General features: G+C 37.8%; 1 protein-coding gene across 3 annotated transcripts in view; it reads left to right on the plus strand.

Annotated features, from left to right (window-relative positions):
* Window positions 1–226: 226 nt before the first annotated feature.
* MNAT1 (MNAT1 component of CDK activating kinase) overlaps window positions 227–24,360 on the plus strand; it is a 240,475-nt gene continuing 216,341 nt past the window's right edge. For 2 of the 3 annotated variants that reach the window (XM_077937996.1, XM_077937995.1), the window contains exon 1: window positions 227–418. In XM_077937996.1, the coding sequence (XP_077794122.1) occupies window positions 330–418 (89 nt within the window). In that variant the 5' untranslated portion in view covers window positions 227–329. The remainder of the gene's footprint in view (window positions 419–24,360) is intronic. The other variant, NM_001261796.1, reaches the window with a different exon arrangement.

The raw sequence follows: 24,360 nt of genomic DNA on the forward strand, positions 1-24,360 counted from the left end.
ATTGTGACACAGTACCTTGAAAAACGCAACTGGGTGCGTGGAGACACGGATTTGTGTTTAATTTGCCATTTTAAAAGTTCCCCTGTCAAATTCAAGGTATTAAGTTGCTTTACGGAAGGCTAAGACCAAGCTCTAGATGCAAGACCGGGGAACTGACTGCCGGAACGTTTGTGTTGCAGCGCCTCGCCCCTGGCCGGTGCTCTTTCGCGAAGGGACCATCTCTGCCAAGCGCCTGTTGGTAGGAACCTGCTTGGTCGCGTCTGAGGGGGCTTGTAAGGTGGCTGTGGCTGAAGCAGGCGCCCGGGGGAGTCTGTAGGAGGGAAACCGCCATGGATGATCAGGGTTGCCCTCGGTGTAAGACCACCAAATATCGGAACCCTTCCTTGAAGCTGATGGTGAATGTGTGCGGACACACTCTGTGAGTTGGGCGGCAGTGGATTCCCTGGGGGAGAGACGTGCTGGGTGGGAGGAGAGGGCCGGGAGATGCTAGGCCTCGTTTTAGTGGGAGCAAAGGGCGTTGGTGTTGTTGAAGAAGTTTGGTGGTGTTGAAGTTTCAACATTGGTGAGGAAATGGGAAAAGACGGCGTTGTGGCTTTAAATGGACGGTAGCCGCTAGCCCCGAGCGGCTCTGGCATGCTTTGAACTGCGGGTTCTCAGTGTGGCTCCCAGCAGTTTGTCAGGTTCCCTCCTCCATAGCCAATGAGTAGTATCCCGACTGTATTTCCAGGCTTTGTGGTGTTTATTGGGCTCTAGACATCGCTGATTAAAAGCGTGGGGGATTGGAGGGTTTATTTCATATGAAATGTTTTTATTGAAAAAGTGCGAAAGTGCTATGAAAACTTAAAATTTGCTTGAGTATATACTGCTGCTATTTATTGTATGAGTTAATTAAAAAACCCCATGTGTATGCCCACTTGTCCTGATGGAGTTCGGTTAGACTCCCATCATTAAAATGAAGAAAACCCGGACTCTAGGTAGTTAATTTTGAAGATATAATAATGGCTGGCATTTGAGTGCACATTTTGTGCCAGGCAGTGTTCTAAGCGCCTTACCATGAATTATCTCAGTTCATTCCTACAACAGTCCCATGAAGTAGGTACTGGTATTTCCATTTCACAGGGAAGGAAATCGAGACTGCTCAAGGGCCCTTATTAAGTGGGCCTTGAGAGAACTGGAACCCAGGAAGTCTGACTTTAGAACGCCCATTTTCAAGGGAAGGGGGTAGAAGGAGGGAGGTTGAGTTTGTGTATTTTGAAACAGGAATTGGTCAAAGTGTTTCTTGCCAGATTTCTTGTCAGATGTGGTTTAGTGAAGGTGGTTCTAGAAAGCACTTTGGGATAAAAAGGTGCCATGTAATGGTGAGCACATATTCCTGTAGTTTCTTTGAGGTTTATTGGAGGCAAAAAATAATGGATAATCTACAGTGTGTAGACAAGGTCTCCTCCCAATCCCCAAATGCTGACAAAAACGTAGAGCAATGACAGGGTCTTTAGCTAAGCATAAATTACATGATTAGCTGTAGCTATAATTATTATATGGGATTTATTAGCTTACTTAACTTTTCTAATCTTTATTTTCCTTTGCTTTACTCTGCAAAGGAAGTATAGTAGAGCTGTGATTGAATGGTTTAAGATTAGAAGTAAGGTAAAAGTAATCAAGAAGAATGCATGGAAAAGGGAATTCTATGTGGAAAACACTGTAGATAGACTGTTTTTAGAGAGATTTCGTTCAATTTCTCTCCATTTTTCTTTATCAGGTTTGTTATAGTGGAAACAGGAAAGTGGAACAGGAAAGAGAGTTTATTTTTTTGGGAAGGATGCTAACTAAATGTAATTTACCAGAAGGATGCTAAATGTAATTTTCTGGCCTAGCAGCAATTAGCGTTCAGGGAGGATTATATGATTTCAGTTAACATAAATGGCATTTTCATTAGGCAATTATAAAATATTTATTTTAATTGAAATTGCTTTTGTTGTGTCCTCAGCCCTTTTTGTTAAGGTCTAAGAGTTAAGACTTTTGTCTAATTCATTCTGGTGTTGCATTTAATCTGATTAATTTGCTAACCTGTTAGATAACAGGCTACATTTTACAGTCCTTTTTTGACTTGAAATGTGAACAAAATGAGTAAAAGGCTGTAGCATATTGGCTGAGAGAACAAGCTTTGGAATGAGCCTGTCTGATTTCACATTCTTTTACCGGCTCTGTGGCCTTAGGCAAATGACTAACTCTTTGTTAGCAGTTTTTCTTGTTTGTACAATAGAGAAAATATTGCTGCTTGTATCATGGTCCTTAAGTATTAAATAATATATGTAAAATATTTAGAGATATTTAGTAGAGTTTCTGTCACATAATATTTGTTTACTATATATTGGCTATTTTATTATTAATATTCTTTGCGTGTGGCATGGGTGATAAGTAGAAATAAAATTAAAACAGGACTTACTTGGCCTGCTATGAAATACTTGCACAATAATGATTAGCTTTAAATGATTTCGGTACACTATAAAACATGAAAATACAGCTTTGATTATAACGACTCTGTTGTAATTTTCTTTAGCATGTTGACTATCTAATTAGTCATCTTTTTAAAGAAGTACTTTAAGCTAACACACTGCTGTTTCTGAATGGAGGCGAGAACTCACTGATTTTTTTGGCAATCATTTAAAAAAATTAAAATTATATAAACAATAATAAAAGCAACCTAAATTATTAAGTGAAAGGTAAACATTTTTGTAGTTCACCCCAGGAGGCGGAGCTTGCAGTGAGCTGAGATTGTGCCACTGCACTCCAACCTGGCAACCGAGCAAGACTCTGTCAAAAAAAAAAAAAAAAAAAAAAGTTTCGTGGTTCACTTCTCCAGAGGTGACAACTTTTAGGTTGTTTGTGTATATTTTCAGATATTTTCTATGCATATGTAAACATGGGTGTGTTTGGGTAGAAAACTTTTTCTTCCTTTAGCATAAACAGGAATATAGCAGAAACATATATATGTGTGTATATATGTATATATTTCCTTGCTTTTTTCATTATGTATATTGGATAATCTCTCTAGATCAATATGCATATGTTTTTTTCTTTTAACAATTTGATAGTAGTCCATTGTTCAAATATAATTTATTTACCCAAATTTTAAAAATTAATATTTATTTAATTTTCAGTTTTTCCCTGGAGTAACCATCCATAAATATGCATATATTTATATCTTTGATATCTTTATATATATATCTTTGAGCACTTAGGCCAGTATATCATAAGATATAACAGGTAAAAATCACAGGGTAATGTCCAGTAGTAGAATTGTTGGGTCAGAGTTTCTGGCTTTTAAATTTGATAAATATGGCCCAGTTGTTCTCAAAAAAGATTATGTCAAGACAGGCATGGTTGTGCCTACCTGTAATCCTAGCTACTTCGGGGCTGAGGAGGGAGGATTGCTTGAGCCCAGCAGTTCCAGACCAACTTGGACAACGTAGGGAAACCCCATCTTTAAAAAAAAAAAAGATCTTGTCAATTATGTTCCCAACAACTGTATGGAGATTCCTATTGCCAATATTGGGTAATAGTATTTTTTAAAATCTTGCATTTTAAAAGATGTTTAAAAGCATCTTATCAGATGTTTTTCTGATAAGAAAAACATCTTGGATTTTTTTTTTTTTTTTGAGACGAAGTCTTGTTCTGTCACCCAAGCTGGAGTGCAGTGGCATGATCTCGGCTCACTGCAACCTCCATCTCTCAGGTTCAAGTGATTCTTCTGCCTCAGACTCCCAAGTAGCTGGGATTACAGGTGCATGCCACCATGCTCGGCTAATTTTTGTATTTTTAGTAGAGATGGGGGTTTCACTGTGTTGGCCAGGCTGGTCTCAAACTACTAACTTGGTGATCCAGCCACATCCATCCTCTCAAAGTGTTGAGATTACAGGCATGAACCACCACGCCCGGCCTGAGATGGAGTTTTGCTGTTGTTGCCCAGGCTGGAGTGCAATGGTGTGATAGCTTACCGCAACCTCCGCCTTCCGGGTTCAAGCAATTATCCTTTCTCAGCCTCCCGAGTAGCTGGGATTACAGAGATGCACCACTACGCCCGGCTAATTTTGTAGTTTTAGTAGAGACGGGGTTTCTCCATGTTGGTCAGGCTGGTCTTGAACTCCCAAACTCAGGTGATCTGCCCGCCTCGGCCTCCCAAAGTGCTGAGATTACAGGTGTGAGCCACTGTCCCCGACCTCATCTTGGCTCTTAATGAAAAATTTTTTTGATACTTCGTTGGGTTTTTATAGCATGTATTTCATGGGATTGAATATAGGCATTTTAATAATATGATTGTTAGCTTGAGAGGAGCAGGTATTATTTTGCTGAATGATTCTGGCTCAGTCTTACGATGTTGTAGTCAAGTTGTTGGCTAGGACTGCAGTCTGGACTTGACTGGGCCTGGGGTATCCGTTTCCAAGGTCACTCATGTGGCTCTTTTCAGGAGGCTTCAGTTCCTCCCCATGGACTCTTCCATAGGTCTACTTATGACATGGCTTCTCCCAGAACTAATGATATGAGCAGAGGTGAGGAAGGTTGGGGAGATGGAGCGGGGAAGAGAGAAAGGGAGAGAGGAAGGGAACTGGAAGCTGCAGAGCCTTTTAAAACCTAATGATAGAAGTGATATACCATCACCTCTGGTGTACTGTAGTGTTATAATGTGGGAGAGTACACACAAAAGTGTGAATACCAAGAGTGTGAATATCACTGGGCTATCTTGAAGGCTGACTTCCACAGGATTTTATTAACTTATTTTTTTTTTCGTGTCCTCAAGTAGCGAAGACTTTTTGGAGGCAAGTGATAAAGTGAGTAGGAGTAGTGCTTCATAAAAGAGGAACTATAGGGTTATGGAAAAATTAACTAGGAGTTTTACTTAAGGGAGAAAATACAGGAGCAGAGATGAGAGAAAAGAGGTGAAACATTATTAAATACCTTTCTGTCTTAGCTGCTTGCAATTGAAGAAGGATATTTCTCTACTTATCAATTTAATCTAGCAAATGCACAAATGAATTGATTGTATGCATATAGAAGAAGATTGGATTTCGTGGTTTTTTTTTTTTTCTGTTCAAGGATGAACATTGTCTCAATTACAGAAAATGGTAGTTTTTTTTTTCTTTATCAGGCCACTTATTTCAAGAAATGGGCCTTCCGTTCTGAAGGCATATAGAATTATATGGAGGCGGTGGTATCTAATTCTCATTAAAGTACAAGCTTTAATAATTTAATTTCTGGTTGGACGCCGTGGCTTATGCCTGTAATCCCAGCACTTTGGGAGGCCGAGGCGGGTGGATCACCTGAGGTCAGGAGTTCAAGACCATCCTGGCCAACATAGTGAAACCCCTTATCTACTAAAAACACAAAAATTAGCCGGGTGTGGTGGCGTGTGCCTGTAATCCCAGCTACTTGGGAGGCTAAGGCAGGAGAATCACTTGAACCTGGGAGGTGGAGGTTGCAGTGAGCTGAGATCATACCACTGTACTCCAGCCTAGGCTACAAAGCAAGACTCTGTCTTAAAAAAAAATTAATTTCTATCCCAACCATTCTTGGCAAAACTTGTCTCTGGAAATTTTACATGCTAAATCTACTTTTTTCTTTAAACACGCACAAGACACAAAGCACAAGATAAGCAAAATCAAGCACCTACCATCCTGATATATAAAGGCAATATTTTGTGATAGTTACTTAAGATCTTTCTCTTTCTTTTTTCCCTTTTTATTTTTCTGTTCTCCTATTTCTCATTTACTGATGTTACTGGATAGTTTATCCTGAAGAGTCTGAATTTTGCTTATTGCATCTTTGTGATATTGTTAAATATGTTCTTCTGTTCTCAGTATTTCCTCTAAATTGTTAGTTATGTTTAAAAGTTTTATCAGATTGTTTGAATTTATTTGTTGATAAGAATGATAAGTGGTATTAAGTCATTTAATGTACTGATCTTATTCAGTACCTTTGTGCAAATTGGGAAACAGAGCCCCCTCTGGGTAGAAAATTAGGAAAAGGCACTTATTCTAGGTGGAAGATTTAGAAAAGGGACATTCTAGATATTAATTTATAATTTTCTGTTGTGATAAGAGGACACAACTCTATAAAATTTCAGTCTTTTGAAGTTTTTTGAAAGCTTACTTATGGTCCAGCATATAGCCTGTCTTTGTGAACAATCATTGTACATTTGAAAAGAATATGCATTCTGTGGTTGTTGGGTGTAGTGTAGTATAAGTTATAAATGTGGTACATACTACCATACCCATCTTGGTTGATAGCATTACACAGATCTTCTGTATCTTTATTAATTTATTTTATCTACTCATCTTATGAATTACTCCACTATGATTATAGATTGGTCAGTTTTTCTTGTAAGTTTTGTCATGCTTTATGCATTTTGGAACTCTCTTCTTAGGTACATATTTGGGATTGTTATGCCTTCCTAATACATTTCTCCTTTTATCATTATGAAATGGCCCTCTTTATCTCTTGTAATACGCTTTTTCCTGAAGATTCTATTTGATAATAATTTAGCACTGTCAGTTTTCTTGTGCTTACTATTTGATAGTATGCTTTTTTCCATTCATTTACTTTAAAAAATTTTTTTAAGCCATGTAGTATAACTCCTGGGCTCAAATGATCCTCCTGCCTCAGCCTCCTGAGTAGCCAGGGCTACAGGTGCATGGCACCTCACCTGGCTGATTTTTATTTATTTTTATTTTTGTATTTTTTATTTTATTTATTTATTTTTTTGAGATGGAGTCTTGCTCTGTCGCCTAGGCTGGAGTGCAGTGGTGTGATCTCAGCTCACTGCAAGCTCCACCTCCCAGGTTCATGCCATTCTCCTGCCTCAGCCTCCCGAGTAGCTGGGACTACAGGCACCCGCCACCATGCCGGGCTAATTTTTTGTATTTTTAGTAGAGACAGAGTTTCACCGTGTTAGCCAGGATGGTCTTGATCTTCTGATCTCGTGATCTGCCCACCTTGGCCTCCCAAAGCGCTGGGATTACAGGTGTGAGCCACCGTGCCCAGCATTTTTTTTTTTTTCTTTTTTAAAATTTTTAGTAGAGATGGGGTCTTGCTATGTTTCCCAGGCTGGTCTCAAACTCCTGAGCTCAAGTGATCTGCATGCCTCAGCCTCCCAAAATGTGGGGATTACAGGTGTGAGCCATCACGCCCAGCCATCTCAGGGTTGGTTTCTATTGACTGCAGGTTACATTTTTCTTCTTATTTATTTTTGCATGTTTACTACTTTTTAATTGTCGGTGGTACATTATAGAAATTCTGGATTTTGTCTTTTTGTGAAAAGTGTTGATTTTTAAAATTCTTGCAGGTAGTTCAGTTACTGGCAGATCACTTTGAACTTGTGTAGGCTTGGTTTTACTCTTTGCTAGAATGATATGTGGAGAACCCATTGTTTCCTTCCTTTAGTGTAACTCAACCTCACATTTTTAATCCTTCAAAAACTTGTTGGGGCTTGATTTTAGTCTTTTTAAGGGTGCACCTAGTGTATGCCTTATTCTAGGATGTGGTTCTTACTCTTAGTTGAGGCATTTTTGATATCTCAGCTGGATATCTGAGCTGTTAATAAGGTGTTAATGTGGTTTCTCTGCTTTGGCTGGTGGGAACTCTAAGTGTACCCAGTATTCCTCAACTCGAGTGTATTTTCGTCTCTTAACCACTCTCTTTTAAGCCTTGATTAGTTTTGCCCTACACATGTGCAGCCTATTTCTTGGCCAGGGATTTATGGGAGAATCCTACATGTCTTCTAGCCTCTCTGCCTTGTGGATTTCAGCCACATCAGCTACCCTGCATTCTGATCTCTGCCTATTTGGCTGAGCACAATCACTATTCCCTTCTTAAACTCTTGCTTGCCGGGCCATGGTCATGGCAATTTTTCCCAGATAGAAAGCTGAGGCAATTGTAGGGCTCACCTTGTGAGTTTCCTATCTCTCAGGGATGTCCTGTCCTGCCTGTTGTCTAAGGCCTGTAAACAGTTGTATTATGCACTTTATTTTATGGTTGCTCATGGTGGGAAGGCTAGTCTGGCATCAGTTACTCCGTCATATTTGTTAGCGAAAGCTAGCCTCACTATTGTTAAAGCATTTACTTCTGCCTGTAGTCTTGCAGATTTTTCCCAGTTTCCCAGTGTACCTCTTGTTTTTCTTTTTTGTTTGAGACAGTCTCGCTCTGTTGCCTAGGTTGGAGTGCAGTGGTGCGATCTTGGCTCACTGCAACCTTGCCTCCCGGGTTCAAGCAATTCTCATGCCTTAGCCTCCTGAGTAGCTGGGATTACAGGTGTGTGCCACCACGCCTGGCTAATTTTTGTATTTTTAGTAAAGATGGGGTTTGGCCATCTTGTCCAGGCTGGTCTTGAACTCCTGAACTCAAGTGATCTGCCCACCTTGGCCTCCCACCTTGGTCTCCCAAAGTGCTGGGATTACAGGCATGAGCTGTTGCGCCCGGCCCCAGTTTATTTTCTTTACCTCGAAATTGGCAGTGCCCTGTTAACATTTTCTTTTTTGTTGTACAGTTCTGATTACTTTTTTGTTTTTACTACCTCAGCTCCTTCCCTAATACTTTTGTAAGCATTGTTTTCTTTTAATGGAGTGTTTTGAGGTTGATTAGCAGTATAATGATGCAGAACAGCACTAGAGAATTGATGCCTCCTGTCTTCTGACTGGTAATTACAGTGAAGATGTCTCAAGATTCTTCTGAAGGGGAGGTAGTTTGTGCTTTCACACATATGTAAGAGTTGGTGTTGCATGTATTATCAAGAGACAGTTTGAGGAGTAGAAGGAACACCAAATCTCAAGTTAGAAAATCTAGGCTCTAGTTTCACCATAGACTAGCGAGTTATAGGCCAGCCTTTTAACTTTGATTTGTTCACTTGTTTATAATAGATAGCATCCAGCCCCCTGAAGCTCTTAAAATTTGGGTAATTTAATAGTTACTTAGAAAATTATTGGCTGTGTGCAGTGGCTCACATCTGTAATCCCAGTGCTTTGGGAGGCCGAGGCAGGTGGATTACAAGGTCAGGAGTTCGAGACCAGCCTGATCAACATGGTGAAACTCCATCTCTACTAAAAATACAAAAAATTAGCCAGACGTGGTGGGGCATGCCTGTAATTCCAGCTACTCGGGAAGCTGAGGCAGGAGAATCGCTTGAACCAGGGAGGCGGAGGTTGTAGTGAGCCGAGACTACACCACTGCACTCCAGCCTAGGTGATACAGAGTGAGACTCTGTCTCAAAAAAAAAAAAAGAAAAGAAAAAATCATTGTAGTCAGTAGTCTTTTCTTTGACCTTACAACATTAATAAAACTCTTTCATAAAATAAAGTTTTAGTTATTTAGTTATTTGTGTTAGTTGTAATTGTTTTTTCCCAGTGTGAGGGATGGTGCTGATCACTCTGCAGAATATGAATATTTCGTTACGGATTGCTTATTATATGGCTCTAATATATATTTTTTGTTTGATCAGAAATGACTGTTAGTGTACTTCAGTCTTTAAGATGCAGCATGCTAATATACTTAGTTACTTTTCTTATTGAGCGTAACTTATAGTTCTTTAAAACTATGTTTACAAGATATTTAGTGATTATATTATTTGTAATATTTCTACTCTCCTCTAATTCTCTTCTACACTGGGAATCCTTTTCAAAGATTTATTTCATATATATATATATATACATACACGCGCGCACACACACACACACACACACACACAAAATTATGTCTTTTTAAATTTTTTTTTCTGAGATAGAGTCTTGCTCTGCTCCCCAGGCTGGAGTGCAGTGGTGTGATCTTGGCTCACTGCAAGCTCCGCCTCCCTGGTCCACGCCATTCTCCTGCCTCAGCCTCCTGAGTAGCTGGGACTACAGGCACCTACCACCACGCCCGGCTAATTTTTTGTATTTTTAGTGGGGACAGGGTTTCACCGTGTTAGCCAGGATGGTCTCGATCTCCTGACCTTATGATCCGCCTGCCTCAGCCTCCCAAAGTGCTGGGATTACAGGCGTAAGCCACCGCGCCCTACCCAAAATTATGTCTTAATGATGGGTATACATTCTGAGAAACTCATGTTAGTCAGTTTTACTGTGTGCACATCATACAGTGTGCTTATGGTATAGTACCTGGTATAGTCTATTGTATACCTAAGCTATATGGTGTAGCTTATTGCTCTTAGGCTACAGGTCTATGTAGCCTGTGTTATTGTACTGAGTACTGTAGGCAGTTGTAACACAATGGTTTTTGTGTATCTAATCATATCTAAACATAGAAAAGGTACAGTAAAAAAGGATAAAATGATACGCCTATATAGGGCAGTTACCATGAAAGGAGTTTGCAGGACTGGAAGTTGTTCTGGGTGAGTCAGTGAGTAAGTGGTGAGTGAATGTTAAGGCCTAGGATATTACTATACACTACTGTAGACATTATAAGCCCTGTATACTTAGGCTACACTAAATTTATAAAAAAATTTTCTTTCTTCAACAATAAACCCTAGCTTATGGTAACAATTTTACTTTATAAATTTTTCTTTTTTTGAACTTTTTGACTGTTTTGTAATACCTAGCTTAAAACACAAATTATGCAGCTATACAAAAATATTTTATTTATGTCCTTATTCTATAATACTTAAACTTTTTTTCTATTGAAAACATTTTAAGGCCAGGAGTGGTGGTTCACGTTTGTAATCCCAGCACTTTGGGAGGCTGAGGCAGGCAGATCACTAGGTCAGGAGATCGAGACCATCCTGGTTAACACAGTGAAACACCATCTCTACTGAAAATACCAAAAATTAGCCGAGCGTGGTGGCACACACCTGTCGTCCCAGCTACTTGGGAGGCGGAGGCAGGAGAATCGCCTGAACCTGGGAGGCAGAGGTTGCAGTGAGCCGAGATTGTGCCACTGCACTCCAGCCTGGGTGACAGAGCGAGACTGTCTCGGGGGGGGAAAAAAAAAGAAAATATTTTAAATTTAGTTTTTCCTTTTTTTGAGACAGGGTCTCACTCTGTCAACCAGGCTGAAGTGCAGGGGCATGATCACGGCTCACTGCAGTCTTGACATCCCTGGCTTAAGCAATCCTTCAGCTGTAGCCTTCTGAACAGCTGGGACTCCAGGTTGGCGCCACCATGCCTGGTTAATTTTTTTGATTTTTAGTAGGGATGAGGTATCATTATGTTGCCTAGGCTGGTCTTGAACTCCTGGACTCAAGTGATCCTCTCGCCTTGACCTCCCAAAGTGCTGGGATTGCAGGCGTGAGCCACTACACATGGCCCTATTTTTGTTTTTACTTTTTTAGCTTTTTCATTAAAAACTAAGACAAACATACACAGTAGGACACACATTAATTAGCCTAGGCCTACACAGGGTCAAGGATCATCAATATCACTGTCTTCCCTCTCACGTTTTTTCCCATTGGAAAGTCTTCGAGAGCAATAACATGCATGGAGTTGTCATCTTCTATGATAACAATGCCTTCTTTTAGAATACCTCCTGAATGATCTGCTGAGGCTGTTTCACAGTTAACTTTTTTTTTTTAATTAGTAGAAGGAGTACACTATAAAATAAGGATTAAGAGGTCATAGTATAGTAAATATACAAACCAATATCATAGTCATTTATTATCATTATTAACTACTATGCACTGTACATAATTGCATATGCTATATTTTCATATGACTGGTGGCAGTAGGTTTGTTTACCCTAGTATCACCATAAGCAAGTGAGTAATGTGTTGTGCTAAGATGTTAGGATGGCTACGAAGTCATTAGGTGATAGGAATTTTTCAGCTGTATTATAATCTTAAGGAACAGACATCATTGTATACGTGGTCTGTCTTTGACCAAAATGTCCTTGTGTAGTGCACGACTATATATAGTTTTGAATTTTGGAGGAAATCTATCCAGATTTCTACCTGCAGGTATCAGAAAGTTTCATAGCATCTTTGGCTTCATGGACATTCTCTTTTCCATGGAAATTATGTTCTCAAACTTGTATTCCAAGGGTCAAACAGGTGAATCTATCTATTGGATGTTCAAACTTATTTGTTAAATTGCAAATTATTTTATTCTGTAAGGATCTAAAATAGTAGTTCATTAGTTTCCTTTAGGGATACAAATATAAAAATGGAATTAATTTTTTCTCATTGCTTTTTTTCTGCTGTGGGCATAAAAATATTATGTCTAACAAATATATACTGATAGTATGATTGCCCGGGTTGGAATCCTAGGTTTGCTACTTATTATTAGCTGTGAGATTTAGGGAAAATTAGTGATTCTTGTTAAAACTTTTTCTCATCTGTACAATGGGTTCACTAGTTAGTAGTGATACCTTACTGTGAAGATTAGATGAGGCACAGTTAGAGTAAATTTAAGAATTCAAGTAAATCTATGAATTCAAGTAAATTTACTCTATAATCCATACAGAGTTATTTTCAGTATTCTATGTCCAAAAAATATAGTTTTTCAGCTTCAGTTTCAGGACTCTTGGCAATTTATTTTCAGTTTACTTAGCAGCTTGTTCCTGAGACAGCAAATAGAATGAGAATAATTGAGTGAAAATTAAATGAGATTTTAATGGTTTTCTTCAGGTTTCAAATGTGTTAAGCCTATTTTTAAAGAAAAAACAAGACAACAGTAATTTACTAGTTGTTGGTGTTTACTAATAAATGTATTTGCAGTCTTTCTCATACACTCAATAAATTTTCCAGCCAGTGATTCCAAAGCTTACCTCATCCTAAGAATCATCTGGGGTGCTGCTTTAAAATGCAGATTTCTGGGCCCTACCATAGTCTTTCGAGGTGGGGACCAGTATTTTATACTCTCTAGGTAAATTTTGTGGTCTAAGAGGGTTGAAAACACAGTTCTGGGGAAACAACAGTGAATGTGGCAGACATGGCTTCTGCCCCCTTTTCTTTTATAGTGTCTTAGTTCTTCTTTTGAGTCATTAAAAATAAATTAGTTTTTCTTTCTGTTTTTTTTTTTTTTGAGACAGAGTCTCGTTCTGTCGCCTAGGCTGGAGTGCAGTGGCGTGATCTCGGCTCACTGCAAGCTCCGCCTCCCAGGTTCACGCCGTTCTCCTGCCTCAGCCTCCCGAGTAGCTGGGACTACAGGCGCCCACCACCAAGCCCGGCTAATCTTTTTTGTATGTTTTTAGTAGAGGTGGGGTTTCACCATGTTAGCCAGGATCGTCTCGATCCCCTGACCTCGTGATCCGCCCACCTCGGCCTCCCAAAGTGCTGGGATTACAGGCATGAGCCACCGCGCCCGGCTTTTTTTTTTTTTTTTTTTTTTTTTTTAACAAGGAAGAAAAGGAAAGTTTATAGTTATAAAAATTTTCTTTGTAGTTAAGATGTGAAAGTGGGCTTTATTGTTAAATAAGCTATTTTTTTTTTTTTTTAATTACTCTTTGCTAAAGAAACATAAACCTGAAGTCTTGCAGCCTAATTTTAGCTGTTCTGCTGATTTAGGAAAAGGTCCTTTGGGGAAGCAAATCATTTTGGTTGATTGGGTACAGGTTTTGCAAAGTTAGCATCAAGGGAACAAAAATGTTTGGGTGATACCAAATATACAAATGTACGTGGTTCCAAATACGGAAATGGTTTTGTCTAAAGCAGCCACTGAAGAGAAATTATCTAAATATTAGCCCCTTTAGGAAAGTGGAATGTGATGTCTGATTTGGCTCTCAGGCTTAGTATGAAAGCTTGTGCAAAAGTACAGCTTACAAAATGCTATTTATTTTATTAAAAGGATTGATAGGAAGTTGACAGACTTAATTTAAATTTGGAAGGAGCTTAGCAAACATCCTTCTAGCTATATTTTAGGTCTCCCTCCACCTTTTTTTTTTAATCAGATGGGGAAACTGAAGCCTAAGAAAGGATATATGGTTGCATAGCCCACCTGGACAGCTCCAGTCTCTTTTTTTGTATGTAAATCCCAGTCAGAAATTAAATTTCAAAATTAATTTTCAATTATATTTTGATTACTTGTTGGCTAAATAATTTTTTTTTTTACTGTAATGCAACTGGGTTGTATCTCAAACTCATGCATAAGATGAAAAAACTACAATATTAAAAATAATTTTGACCTGCTTAGAACAATTTTTTCTTTCTATTTTATTTTCTAGGGTGCTAACTTATGATAAAAAGCATCTTCAGATATTCAATAATGATATTTTTCCTGATACTGTATTTGCCACGTCTTGATTTTTTATTGATGATATATAAACAATGACATAATATTTGGTTTTGAGGTATAATCAGATGCCAACTAGGAAGCCTAAATGAATTGTATTGCTGATGCAGTGAAATGATTTGTAGGATAACTTATTTTATAGTATTTTTATTTTTCATATTTATTTTTAAAGAAATATACATTATTTACGTGTACAAACATATATATTCTCTACAAAAAGATAAGAAAATGTAAAATTTAACAGACTTTATCAGAAATGTTTGGAGTGTTAGGTTTTCTTTTCATTTACTAAGTTGGAATATGTAAAAAAGAATTTTGAGATGAGGACAAGTAATTGTATACCTCACTTAGTTTTTTTAGAACACAAATACGACAGTGGTTATATCATTGAAAATTAATGAAGCCTCCATCAATATGGTGCAGTGCCTCTGTACCACTGATTTATATATATTTAATGAACTTGCTATTCTAATTTCAGGTAACTGAAGCAAACTGCATCTAGCACTAACTGGTTTACTTACAAACAATTCATCTCATTAAAATATAAATATCTTGAAATTTACCAAAATTAAATATAATTTCTTTATAAATAGTTCTAGTGTGTTTTCTTTCTGGTGTTAACTATCATGTTTCTAAAGAAATCATCATATTTTGGTACTGTTTCAGATAATGTTACCAAAATATGTTGTTTTATTTGATCTTATTTCTTGCTATTGATCTAGAATGGATTTGGAATAGAAGATATGGGACAAAAAAGCTTTCAAAAGTGATAGGATTTATGAAGTATGACATACCAGATGCTATATTTTTGAGATCTATTGGAGACTCTATATTAAGGATCTATATCTATATTCTTTGGGATTAGGAATATAATTTTTAATATTTGTGTTTTAAAAAAGTTTATTTTAAAATAGATTTATTTTAAGGATGTATGTTTTATTGAAAAGATGCCACAAGATAATATTTAAAAATGTTTTTGACAAAAGAAAAAGATTGTACATAGTACTTTCACAGAGGAGTTCTTTTAATTTTTACCATCTTATTTGTGTGTGTGTGTGCTCTGTAGTACCAGCTGCTCTGGAGGCTGGGGTAGGAGGATTGCTTGAGCCCAGGAGGTCAAAGCTGCAGTGAGCTATGCATGTGCCACTATACTCTAGCCTGGGTGAGAGAGTGAGGCTCTGTCTCAAAGCAAACAAACAACACTTTGGAGAATGCTGTTTTAATTTTTGACACAGTAACTAATTTTTTAAGAAATCATGTTACTCTACCATTGCACTAGTTATTATTATTATTTTTTGAGATGGACTCTCTGTCGCCCAGGCTGGAGTGCAGTGGCGTGATCTTGGCTCACTGCAACCTCTGCCTCCTGAGTTAGAGCAATTCTCCTGCCTCAGCCTCCTGAGTAGCTGGGATTACAGGTGTGCGCCACCATGCCTGACTAATTTTTGTATTTTTTGAAGAGATGGGGTTTTGCCATGTTGGCCAGGCTAATCTTGAACTCCTGACCTCAGGTGACCCACCCACCTCGGCCTCCCAGAGTGTTGGGATTACAGGTGTGAGCCACCGCACCCAGCCTGCACTAGTTATTTATTGCTGTCTAACAAATCATCCCAAAACTAAATGGCTTAAAATAACAAACATTTATTTTCTCATGGTTCTTGTGTGTCAGGAATTTGAGCATGGCTGAGCTGTGTAGTTCTGGCTCAGGGTGTCTCATGAGATTGCAATCAAGATTCAGCTGGGGCTCTATTCATTTGAAGGCTTGACTGGAGTTGGAGGATAGACAGTTGACCCTTAAACAACATGAGTTTGAAGTGTGTGTGTCCACTTATATGTGGATTTAAAAAAACAGATGAGGATTGAAAATACAGTATTCACAGCATGCAAAACCCCATGTATATGGAGGGCTGACTGTATTAAGCTCACTCATGTGGTTTTTGTCAGTAGTCCTCAGTTTTTTTTTGGCTAGAGGTGTCAGTTCTTTGTCACATGGGCCTCTCCTAAGGATTTCTTCAGTGTTCGCATGACACAGTAGTTTTCCTTTCCTCGGGTGGATGATTCAAGAGAGAGAAACAGAAGCCACAATGTCTTCTGTGAACATCATTCAGACACTATCATTTCTGCTGCATTCTGTTTGTTCAGAGTCCTAAATACAGCTTACATTCAGGGTAAGGGGAATTGGGCTTCACCTTCTGATGAAAGAAGTATAAAGAATTTGTGGCCATATGTAAAACCACACCAACCACATATGTGTATTTATCACTGGAATACCCTGAATCCAAGAGGGCTCCCAATGATTATTGTCTCCTACTTTTTATGTCCTTGCTTAGTTTCTCCCTGATTGTATCAGGATTGCTTGTATAAACCAATCGAATATGGTAGAAGTTTCTCATTTCCAAGGCGAGGTCTTTAACAAAGACTTTGTGGCTTTCCGTGTGGTTACTCTCTATGTTCTTGGGCAACTTGCTGTCATGAAAGACAGTTTATGTGTCGTCAGCAGCCTTATGAAGTTCCATGTGGTTAAGAACTGAGGCCTTCTACTAACAGCCAAGTGAGTGAGCCATCTTAGTCTTCAGTCTCAGTCCTGTCTTCAGCTGACATCTTGACAAATAAGCTGCTCCTGGATTCCTGACACTGAGAAACTTTGTGAGATAATAAATTGTTTATTGTTTTAAGCTGTCAAGCTTGGTGGTGTTTTGTTATGCGGCAACAGATAACTAATAGAATCCCTTCATCTTTATTAAAACAAAAGGCACATTGCCAAAAGCTGTACACATATTAGGGTTTTTTTTTTTTTTAATAATAGGGAGAAATTTCTAAGGGCCCATGTTCAACAAGCCATTGTCGTTAGAGAAGTGGTTTTTGTTCAGAGGCACATAAACTACTTTTATTCAGAAGTTATCAAGGGGGAATCTAGTAGTATTGTAAAGTTAAACATTTTAATATCATGTAAGATGTGATAATAATTGTGTTTTTAGTGAGAATCCTGTAAGCTTCCTATGATTCTCTAAGGTCTGGATTACATTCTATAATGCATGAAATAGCAATTTGAGGAACTAATTCTTTATAAAAATACTTTTACCTTATTAATAGATTTGTTTCTGTAAGTAATAATGCAGTGGAGTTGAATCTTATGTGGAATTTGTATATATGTATTATTATTTTTTTTCCAGAGACAAAATCTCACTCTGTCACCTGGGTTGGAGCTTAGCGGCATAATCATGGCTCACTGTAACTTCAGACCTCTGGGCTCAGGAACCCTCCTGCCTCAGCCTCCCAAGTAGCTAGGACTATAGGCATGTGCCACCGTGCCCAGCTAACTTTTTTTTTTTAGACGCCTAGGCTGGAGTGCAATCTCAGCTCACTGCAACCTCTGCCTCCCGGGTTCAAGTGATTCTCCTGCCTCAGCCTCCAGAGTAGCTGGGACTACGGGCGCGTGCCACCACACCCGGCTAATTTTTGTATTTTTAGTAGAGACGGGGTTTCACTATGTTGGCCAGGATGTTCTTGATCTCCTGACCTCATGATCCACCCGCCTCAGCCTCCTAAAGTGCAGGTATTACAGGCGTGAGCCACTGCGCCCGGCCTAATTTTTTATTTTTTGTAGAGACAGGGTCAGGCTTTGTTGTCCATACTGGTCTTGAACTCTTAGGCTCAAGCCATCCTCCTGCCTTTTCCTCCCAAAGTGTTGGGATTATAGGCTAGTCACTGCACTCAGCCTGGAATTTGTATTCTAAAGTCATGTAAAGCAGAAAATATAGTGAAGATTACCCTTAATATTAGAGATCAGAAATTGTCCATATGGGTAAATAATTTTTCATTAAACCTAGCGCAGCCAGTTTTCCCTCCAGCATAGTAATAAGTCAGTATTCCCCACCTGAACACCAGATGAAATAATTGGCTCTTGTTTTGGCATTATATTGAAAAGACTTCCTTTAAACACTGTCATATATAGTCCAGTAAGATGCTTGTCCTAGGAGAGGCATTGAAACTGAGTGCAACAGAAGGAACAGCAGAGTGAGATCTCTCATTTTATGATTACTCTGGGGTATAGAGATTGTCACTGAGGACAGGCTGGGGAAATGGGACTGCTTTCTAAAAATGTCTGTCTCTTTTTGCTGAACATATATAAGTGAATTTGTGTAAGTAAATATGCACATGATATGATGCCATTGTGTAATGCTTCTAAAACGTAAATACTTGTCTTTTTTGGGGGGAAAAGTAGACTTTTTATTTATTTCATTATGCTTAGATTATTTGATAGCCTATTTAATGGACTGTGGGATAACAAAGGTTGAGTTTTGTTAACTTATGTATAGCGCAATGTGGGAACCTCTGTTCATAACGATGTGTTTATGTCATTAAGGAAAGTTTCAGTGATAGTACACAGCAACCACACACATTTGTTGAACACAAATGCATTCAAGACAGAGTTATATTGAAAAAAGTTTAAAATAGAACTTCTGCATTTTGGAGTATGCTACACATGTCTGGAAAAGTTCAGATAATGTTTTGTTACTCTTGGAACATGCATTATTGTATGTGAAATTCTGAACTTTTATAGAATATGAGCTAACAAGTGCTTTTCCCATTACTAAAGAGGCTGAATATTCAAGAGTGATCATGGAAGAATTTTTAAAAATAGTATATTTTTATACTTCACAGTGTCTTATGGATTGCTTACAATTTAACAGTTAAGCTGGAGGATGGAAAAATCTTGATGTAAGTGGTAGGAACTTCTGCCAACTGCAAATCAATTAAAATGAAAATAAAGCAAGTATAAAGTTTTAGTGTTACTGGGAAGATATCATTTGACTCACAAAGGTGTCATTCATGTGCTCTTTCTGGCTGTATACCTGTGGCCTAAAGCTGTAGTATTTTGGGGATTTAATTATTAATACAGAAATGTGTTTTACAAAATAGAGCCATGTCTATTTTGATGTCATGTAGTTTCTTTTTAAAATGTGTAAATGCCCTTGCATGTTTTTGGGCAAAATCAATTGTGCTCTCTTGTATTTGGAGGTAAATGACAACAGGATATTCACTTCCAGTTTAAGTAGTAGCCTATAGTTTCTCTTGAATTTAGTTTTTGGCTTGGTTAAACCATTAGTGTATTTGACCTGGACTAGAACTTGATTTTAAGATGTCATCAGCTGTGAGTTCCCAAGTGACTGGCTCTCAAATTTCACTGAGCGAGAACAGGCTATTTGACTTGTTAGTCTTAAGAAATCATATGCAACTTTCTGGTATTGCAGAAGTTGTTCAGAAACATAGAGTTCTAAGAAGCTGAAAATTTCCTGTTTAAAACTAATGGTATAGGGAGTAATTTATTTTGTTATATCTAGAGGGATTGATGTTTGAGATGGAAATACATACTGATCTGACAGTTTCTCACTCTCATTTACCTCTTTCCTCAGTTTTTGGTGATAATTCCAAGTTACATCAATATATAGACTGTATTCAAGCCACTATGAAAATTTTATCTAAATGCAGTTCCAGATTTTGCAGTATTTTAGTGCATTTTTTCTTTATTGTCCACACACACACGTACACACACAGACTAGAATGTTTGACATTTTCTGGTCATGAATTGAGACATTGAAATGTCTTGTTTGATAAAGTTATACTACATTTTGTTTCAAAGATATTTTTAATAGACTGTTCCTAAGCATTTGAACCAAACAGCAGCTATGAGCTTAGGGCTTTAGGGCAAGATTTCCTAGAATATCATTCATGTAACTCCTAGTTTACATCAGAAGAATATAGGAGACAAACTACAATTTAGTTTCAGTTAATACCTCCAAATTTTTACCCCTGTGGCATTTGTCTAAGAAATGCTGATGAGTCACAGAGATTCCCTTTCTGTCCTCAACTAGAACATATATAGAATAGGAAATAGGAGAAGCTGTTCATTCATTTCCTTGCTTTTAGTTTTTTTTCCTGCTCTTGGAAGTGTATTGATTCCAATGCTTTATTTATTTTGTAATTTTTATTTTACGACTTCCTATGTACAAGGAGTTGATGATGCAAAGTTGAATAAGAGGTAATTTTTGCCCTGAGGTCTCATAGCTAAGTATGGAAGTTAGACAAACAAAATGTTACAATACACTACAATAATTGTTATGATGAGTGTTGTTGGAACCATCTAAGGAGCATAATTTAGATGGTAGAGGGCTGTGGGGCCAACAAATATACCAGATATTCAAATAAGAAATCTGGGGTCATACTATATGTACTAGGTTTATTTCTAAGCACTATGAAGTTGTGCCCATAACTATCTCCTTAATAACTTCCAAATTACAGATTTTATCCTATTCCCCTTGTAGTCTGTGTCCTCCTCATCTCTACTTGGACTTTTTTTTTTTTTCTTTTTGAGGCAGGGTTTTGCTCTGTTGCCCAGGTAAGAGTGCAGTGGCAAGATCATGGCTTGTTGCAGCCGTGGCTTCCAGGGCTCAAGCAATCCTCTCATGTCAACCTCCTGAGTAGCAGAGACTACACGGGTGTGCCACTACACCTGGCTAATTTATCTTTTTGTAGAGACAGAGTCTTACTGTGTTGCCTGGGTTGGTCTCGAACTCCTGGGCTCAAGTGATCCTCCCACCTCAGCCTCCCAGAGTGCTGGGATTACAGGTGTGAGCCACGTTGCCTGGTCCACTTGGACTATTTCTTTTTTTTGTTTGTTTGTTTTTTGAGACGGAGTCTCACTCTGTCACCCAAGCTGGAGTGCAGTGGCCGGATCTCAGCTCACTGCAAGCTCCACCTCCCGGGTTCACGCCATTCTCCTGCCTCAGCCTCCCGAGTAGCTGGGACTACAGGCGTCCACCACCTCGCCCGGCTAGTTTTTTGTATTTTTTTAGTAGAGACGGGGTTTCACCATGTTAGCCAGGATGGTCTCGATCTCCTGACCTTGTGATCCGCCCGTCTCGGCCTCCCAAAGGGCTGGGATTACAGGCTTGAGCCACTGCGCCCGGCCCTCACTTGGACTATTTCAACTGTCTCCTGGCTGGCTGAGGACTGCTTCAAAATTAATTACCACGGATACTGCTTACTACTGCCCCACTCCTCCCAACCCTCAAAAAAACCCCCAAATTCAGAAAACAAAACAAAAAATAGTATTCCCCTTTTAACCATGATACTTCCTGCTTAAACTTCTTTGGTGGTTTCTTGTGTCTTCCACCAGTGCTTCTCACATTTTAAAAAGTAACATTAACAGTGAAGGAAAACAAATTTGTATCCCTAGTTTGTATGGAGGTGCAACTAGAAGTGTCACTTTGAAAGCCCCTTTGAAGTTTTGGTTGACCTTAAAAATGCATGTAAGATTTTAATTTTTTAATATTTTCTGTGTTAGTATTAAAACAAAAAGTATATGCCTTCCTAATTTTCTATCTTATACCCCTAACCTTTGCATAAAATTGATGTTTTAGGAAGACGCACCATGTTTTCCTCTGGCTTTATGTAACCCCTGACACACAGACCCCACATCATCCTGTAGTTCAGTGATTTTCAAACTGTGTTGCCTGAGAGATTTCAAACTGAAACTCTGGAGAAATTGTTTGAGGCAGCTGCTTATTGTCATCCCTTAAACTAGAGCAGTCTCCATTTATCTGTTTACATATTAAGTTTCTGGGTAACATTTAGTATGAAGAAAGAGTTCTGTTATTAAAGAAATATAAGCCTGAAAAATGCTACTGTAATGTATGCTAAAAATCCAGATTTTTTAGCTTATCACGTAAAGGTTTTTCTGGGCTGGCCTCTGCCTATTTTACTTTTCTTTCATCTCTCTGTCCTCAGCTTCCAGCACCTTTCCTAGAGATTGAAACTTGAAACCTGAGGGCGAAATTAATTTTGTTTGGCTCTGGAGTGTTGGCTTGCATAGCATTTAAATTAAAACAAAAAATGAATGAGTTGCCAACATGTAAAAATGAGGAGACATCATGTAAAAGTTTGGATCTCTCACTTTTGTTAAAAAACTGCTAGATCTGGTAACTTTGGCTCCATATTCTCATCAACATGGAGTTGATGAGTAGCCATCATTAACATGCTATGCATTCTTTAGTTGGCCAGTTTGATGAATCTTGGAAATTGTTGATGCTTTGAATAGAAGATATACCAATAACTTTTTCAAAAGGAGACTTTTCCTGTTGTTCTTGTTTAAAAAGTAATTTTCTACATGCCATACTATTTATTGCAGGTATACTGTACTTAATATTTGCTTTGTATGTGTTAGTTAGGCCTAAGTTAAAGAAATTAGACTTATAAGTAAAACTGCTTTATGCATAATATTTCTCTAATGGAGGATTAGTAAATAAAATCATATCTAGCCTTAGGTCAAATATTTATAATCATTCTGTTATTTAAAAGGATTTTTTAAAAAATTATAAGAATAATTTTTACTTATTTAGAGTTCTGTTCTACCCAGAGAGCATAGTATAATATAGAAATAGATCTTCTGATTAGAATTTATTTAAGTAGTAGAAAATTCAAGCCGTCTTGTGTAGGGACAAGATGAAGTGAGAGAAACTGAAATGTGAAAGATTAAAGTTGCAGTTTTGGTGCAATTAAATAATATATCTATTCTAAGTGGACAATATAAATTTATGCATTATTGGAATGATGTGGTCATATTATTTGAAATTTGCACAAATAGAATCATACTACACCTTTACCTTTTTTTTTCAGTTAGTGGTAGATTTTGAGCCTCAGCATACGCTTTACCTCCTTTTTGGCAGGTAATATTTCGTTATATGGATATTGCTTCTATTGATGGAAATTTAGAAATATAAAATTTTGATAGCTCTTTCTAAATTTTTTTTTAAAAGTGCACTGGTTAATTCCCTGCAACAGTATATAAAAATGCTTTTCCCCTCTGACACTTGCGTAACATGCAGGATTTCATAAAGGCTCTATTACTTTTAACTCACTGGTGTTACAATTAACACCTCACTGCCTTTCATATTTGTATTTAGCAGCAAGTCTCCAATATGTTTGTAAGAATACAGACATAAAGCATTTTTTTCTTAATATCTGTGCTTTAAGTAGACACACAGATTAATGTTTTCATTTAACATTATTTAACTTTCTGAGCAATAAAAGTCTGAAAGAACATTTAGAAATACAATTGTATGAAATAGCTATTGTTTGTAAGCACTTTATCCACCTCTTATTTCTGTAAAAGAGTCATATTACAATTACTATGAGATCTATTCTTTGGGCAGCTGGAAAGCAGGACGAGGAAAAATCGTTCTCCTCTTGTCTGGTAGAAAGTACATTGTGCCCTCTGGTACCAGACTTGGGCTTTTTCAAAGGATAATGGATTCCACACAGGTGAGTCAGTCTTTTGTGTTCTTACCAGGTGCATTATTGATTTTCATGATGGTAGCCTAGTTGTTCTCATTCAACAGCAGCTTTAGCAAAGTCTCCAAATATCACAAAGAAAACCAAAGATTTTGCACATTTTGGGTGCAAGAAAATGCATTTTTCTCAACTCTTTTGGCCATTGTACTTTTTTTCTTGCTAGATGCTTATGAATAACTCCTTTGGAAAATGTATTAATATGTAATGTGTTTACTTTTTTCTTTGTTTTTGGTTATGGAGTGTGTGTCATGATCTATATATTTAATTTAGAATGTGAAGCAAAGTGTACTGGCTTATGGTACTTTTTTTGCCCATAGACTGAGTTACGTTACGGTTGGAAGGATTCCCTGTTGCAGAAGCTTATCCACATACCAGATTCTAGGAATAGTCAAGTTCATATAGTCATCTGGGGTCACCAATCATTTGATACTCACTTGGCCCTTAAATCACAATACCACAATACATCTGAGTTTTACCTAAGACAAACATTTCAGGGTAACCTTAAAGTAAATACTCTTTGAACAGTGTTCTCTAAGTGAAAACTATAATTTACCTGAGAACCCTTAATAATTGAGGAGAAGAAAGTGACTTTTAAAGTTTGGGATTATCTAATTTTCAGGTTTTCAAATAGTTTATTTTTCAATTCTTAGCACTAAGGTAGTAGCTTAAACTATGACAGCACTGAAAAATATATGTTGATGCTTATTAAATTTAGGTATTTTCAAAAAGTTGCAATGCAGCTCTCTTTGGTTAGGTTGTGTTTCCTTTACTGCATGTTTCTTTTTAAGGTTATGTTTTCCTTTTCCAG

This window comes from Macaca mulatta, chromosome 7 (genome assembly GCF_049350105.2).
Source record: "Macaca mulatta isolate MMU2019108-1 chromosome 7, T2T-MMU8v2.0, whole genome shotgun sequence".
In the NCBI taxonomy this organism is placed as follows: Eukaryota; Metazoa; Chordata; class Mammalia; order Primates; family Cercopithecidae; genus Macaca; species Macaca mulatta.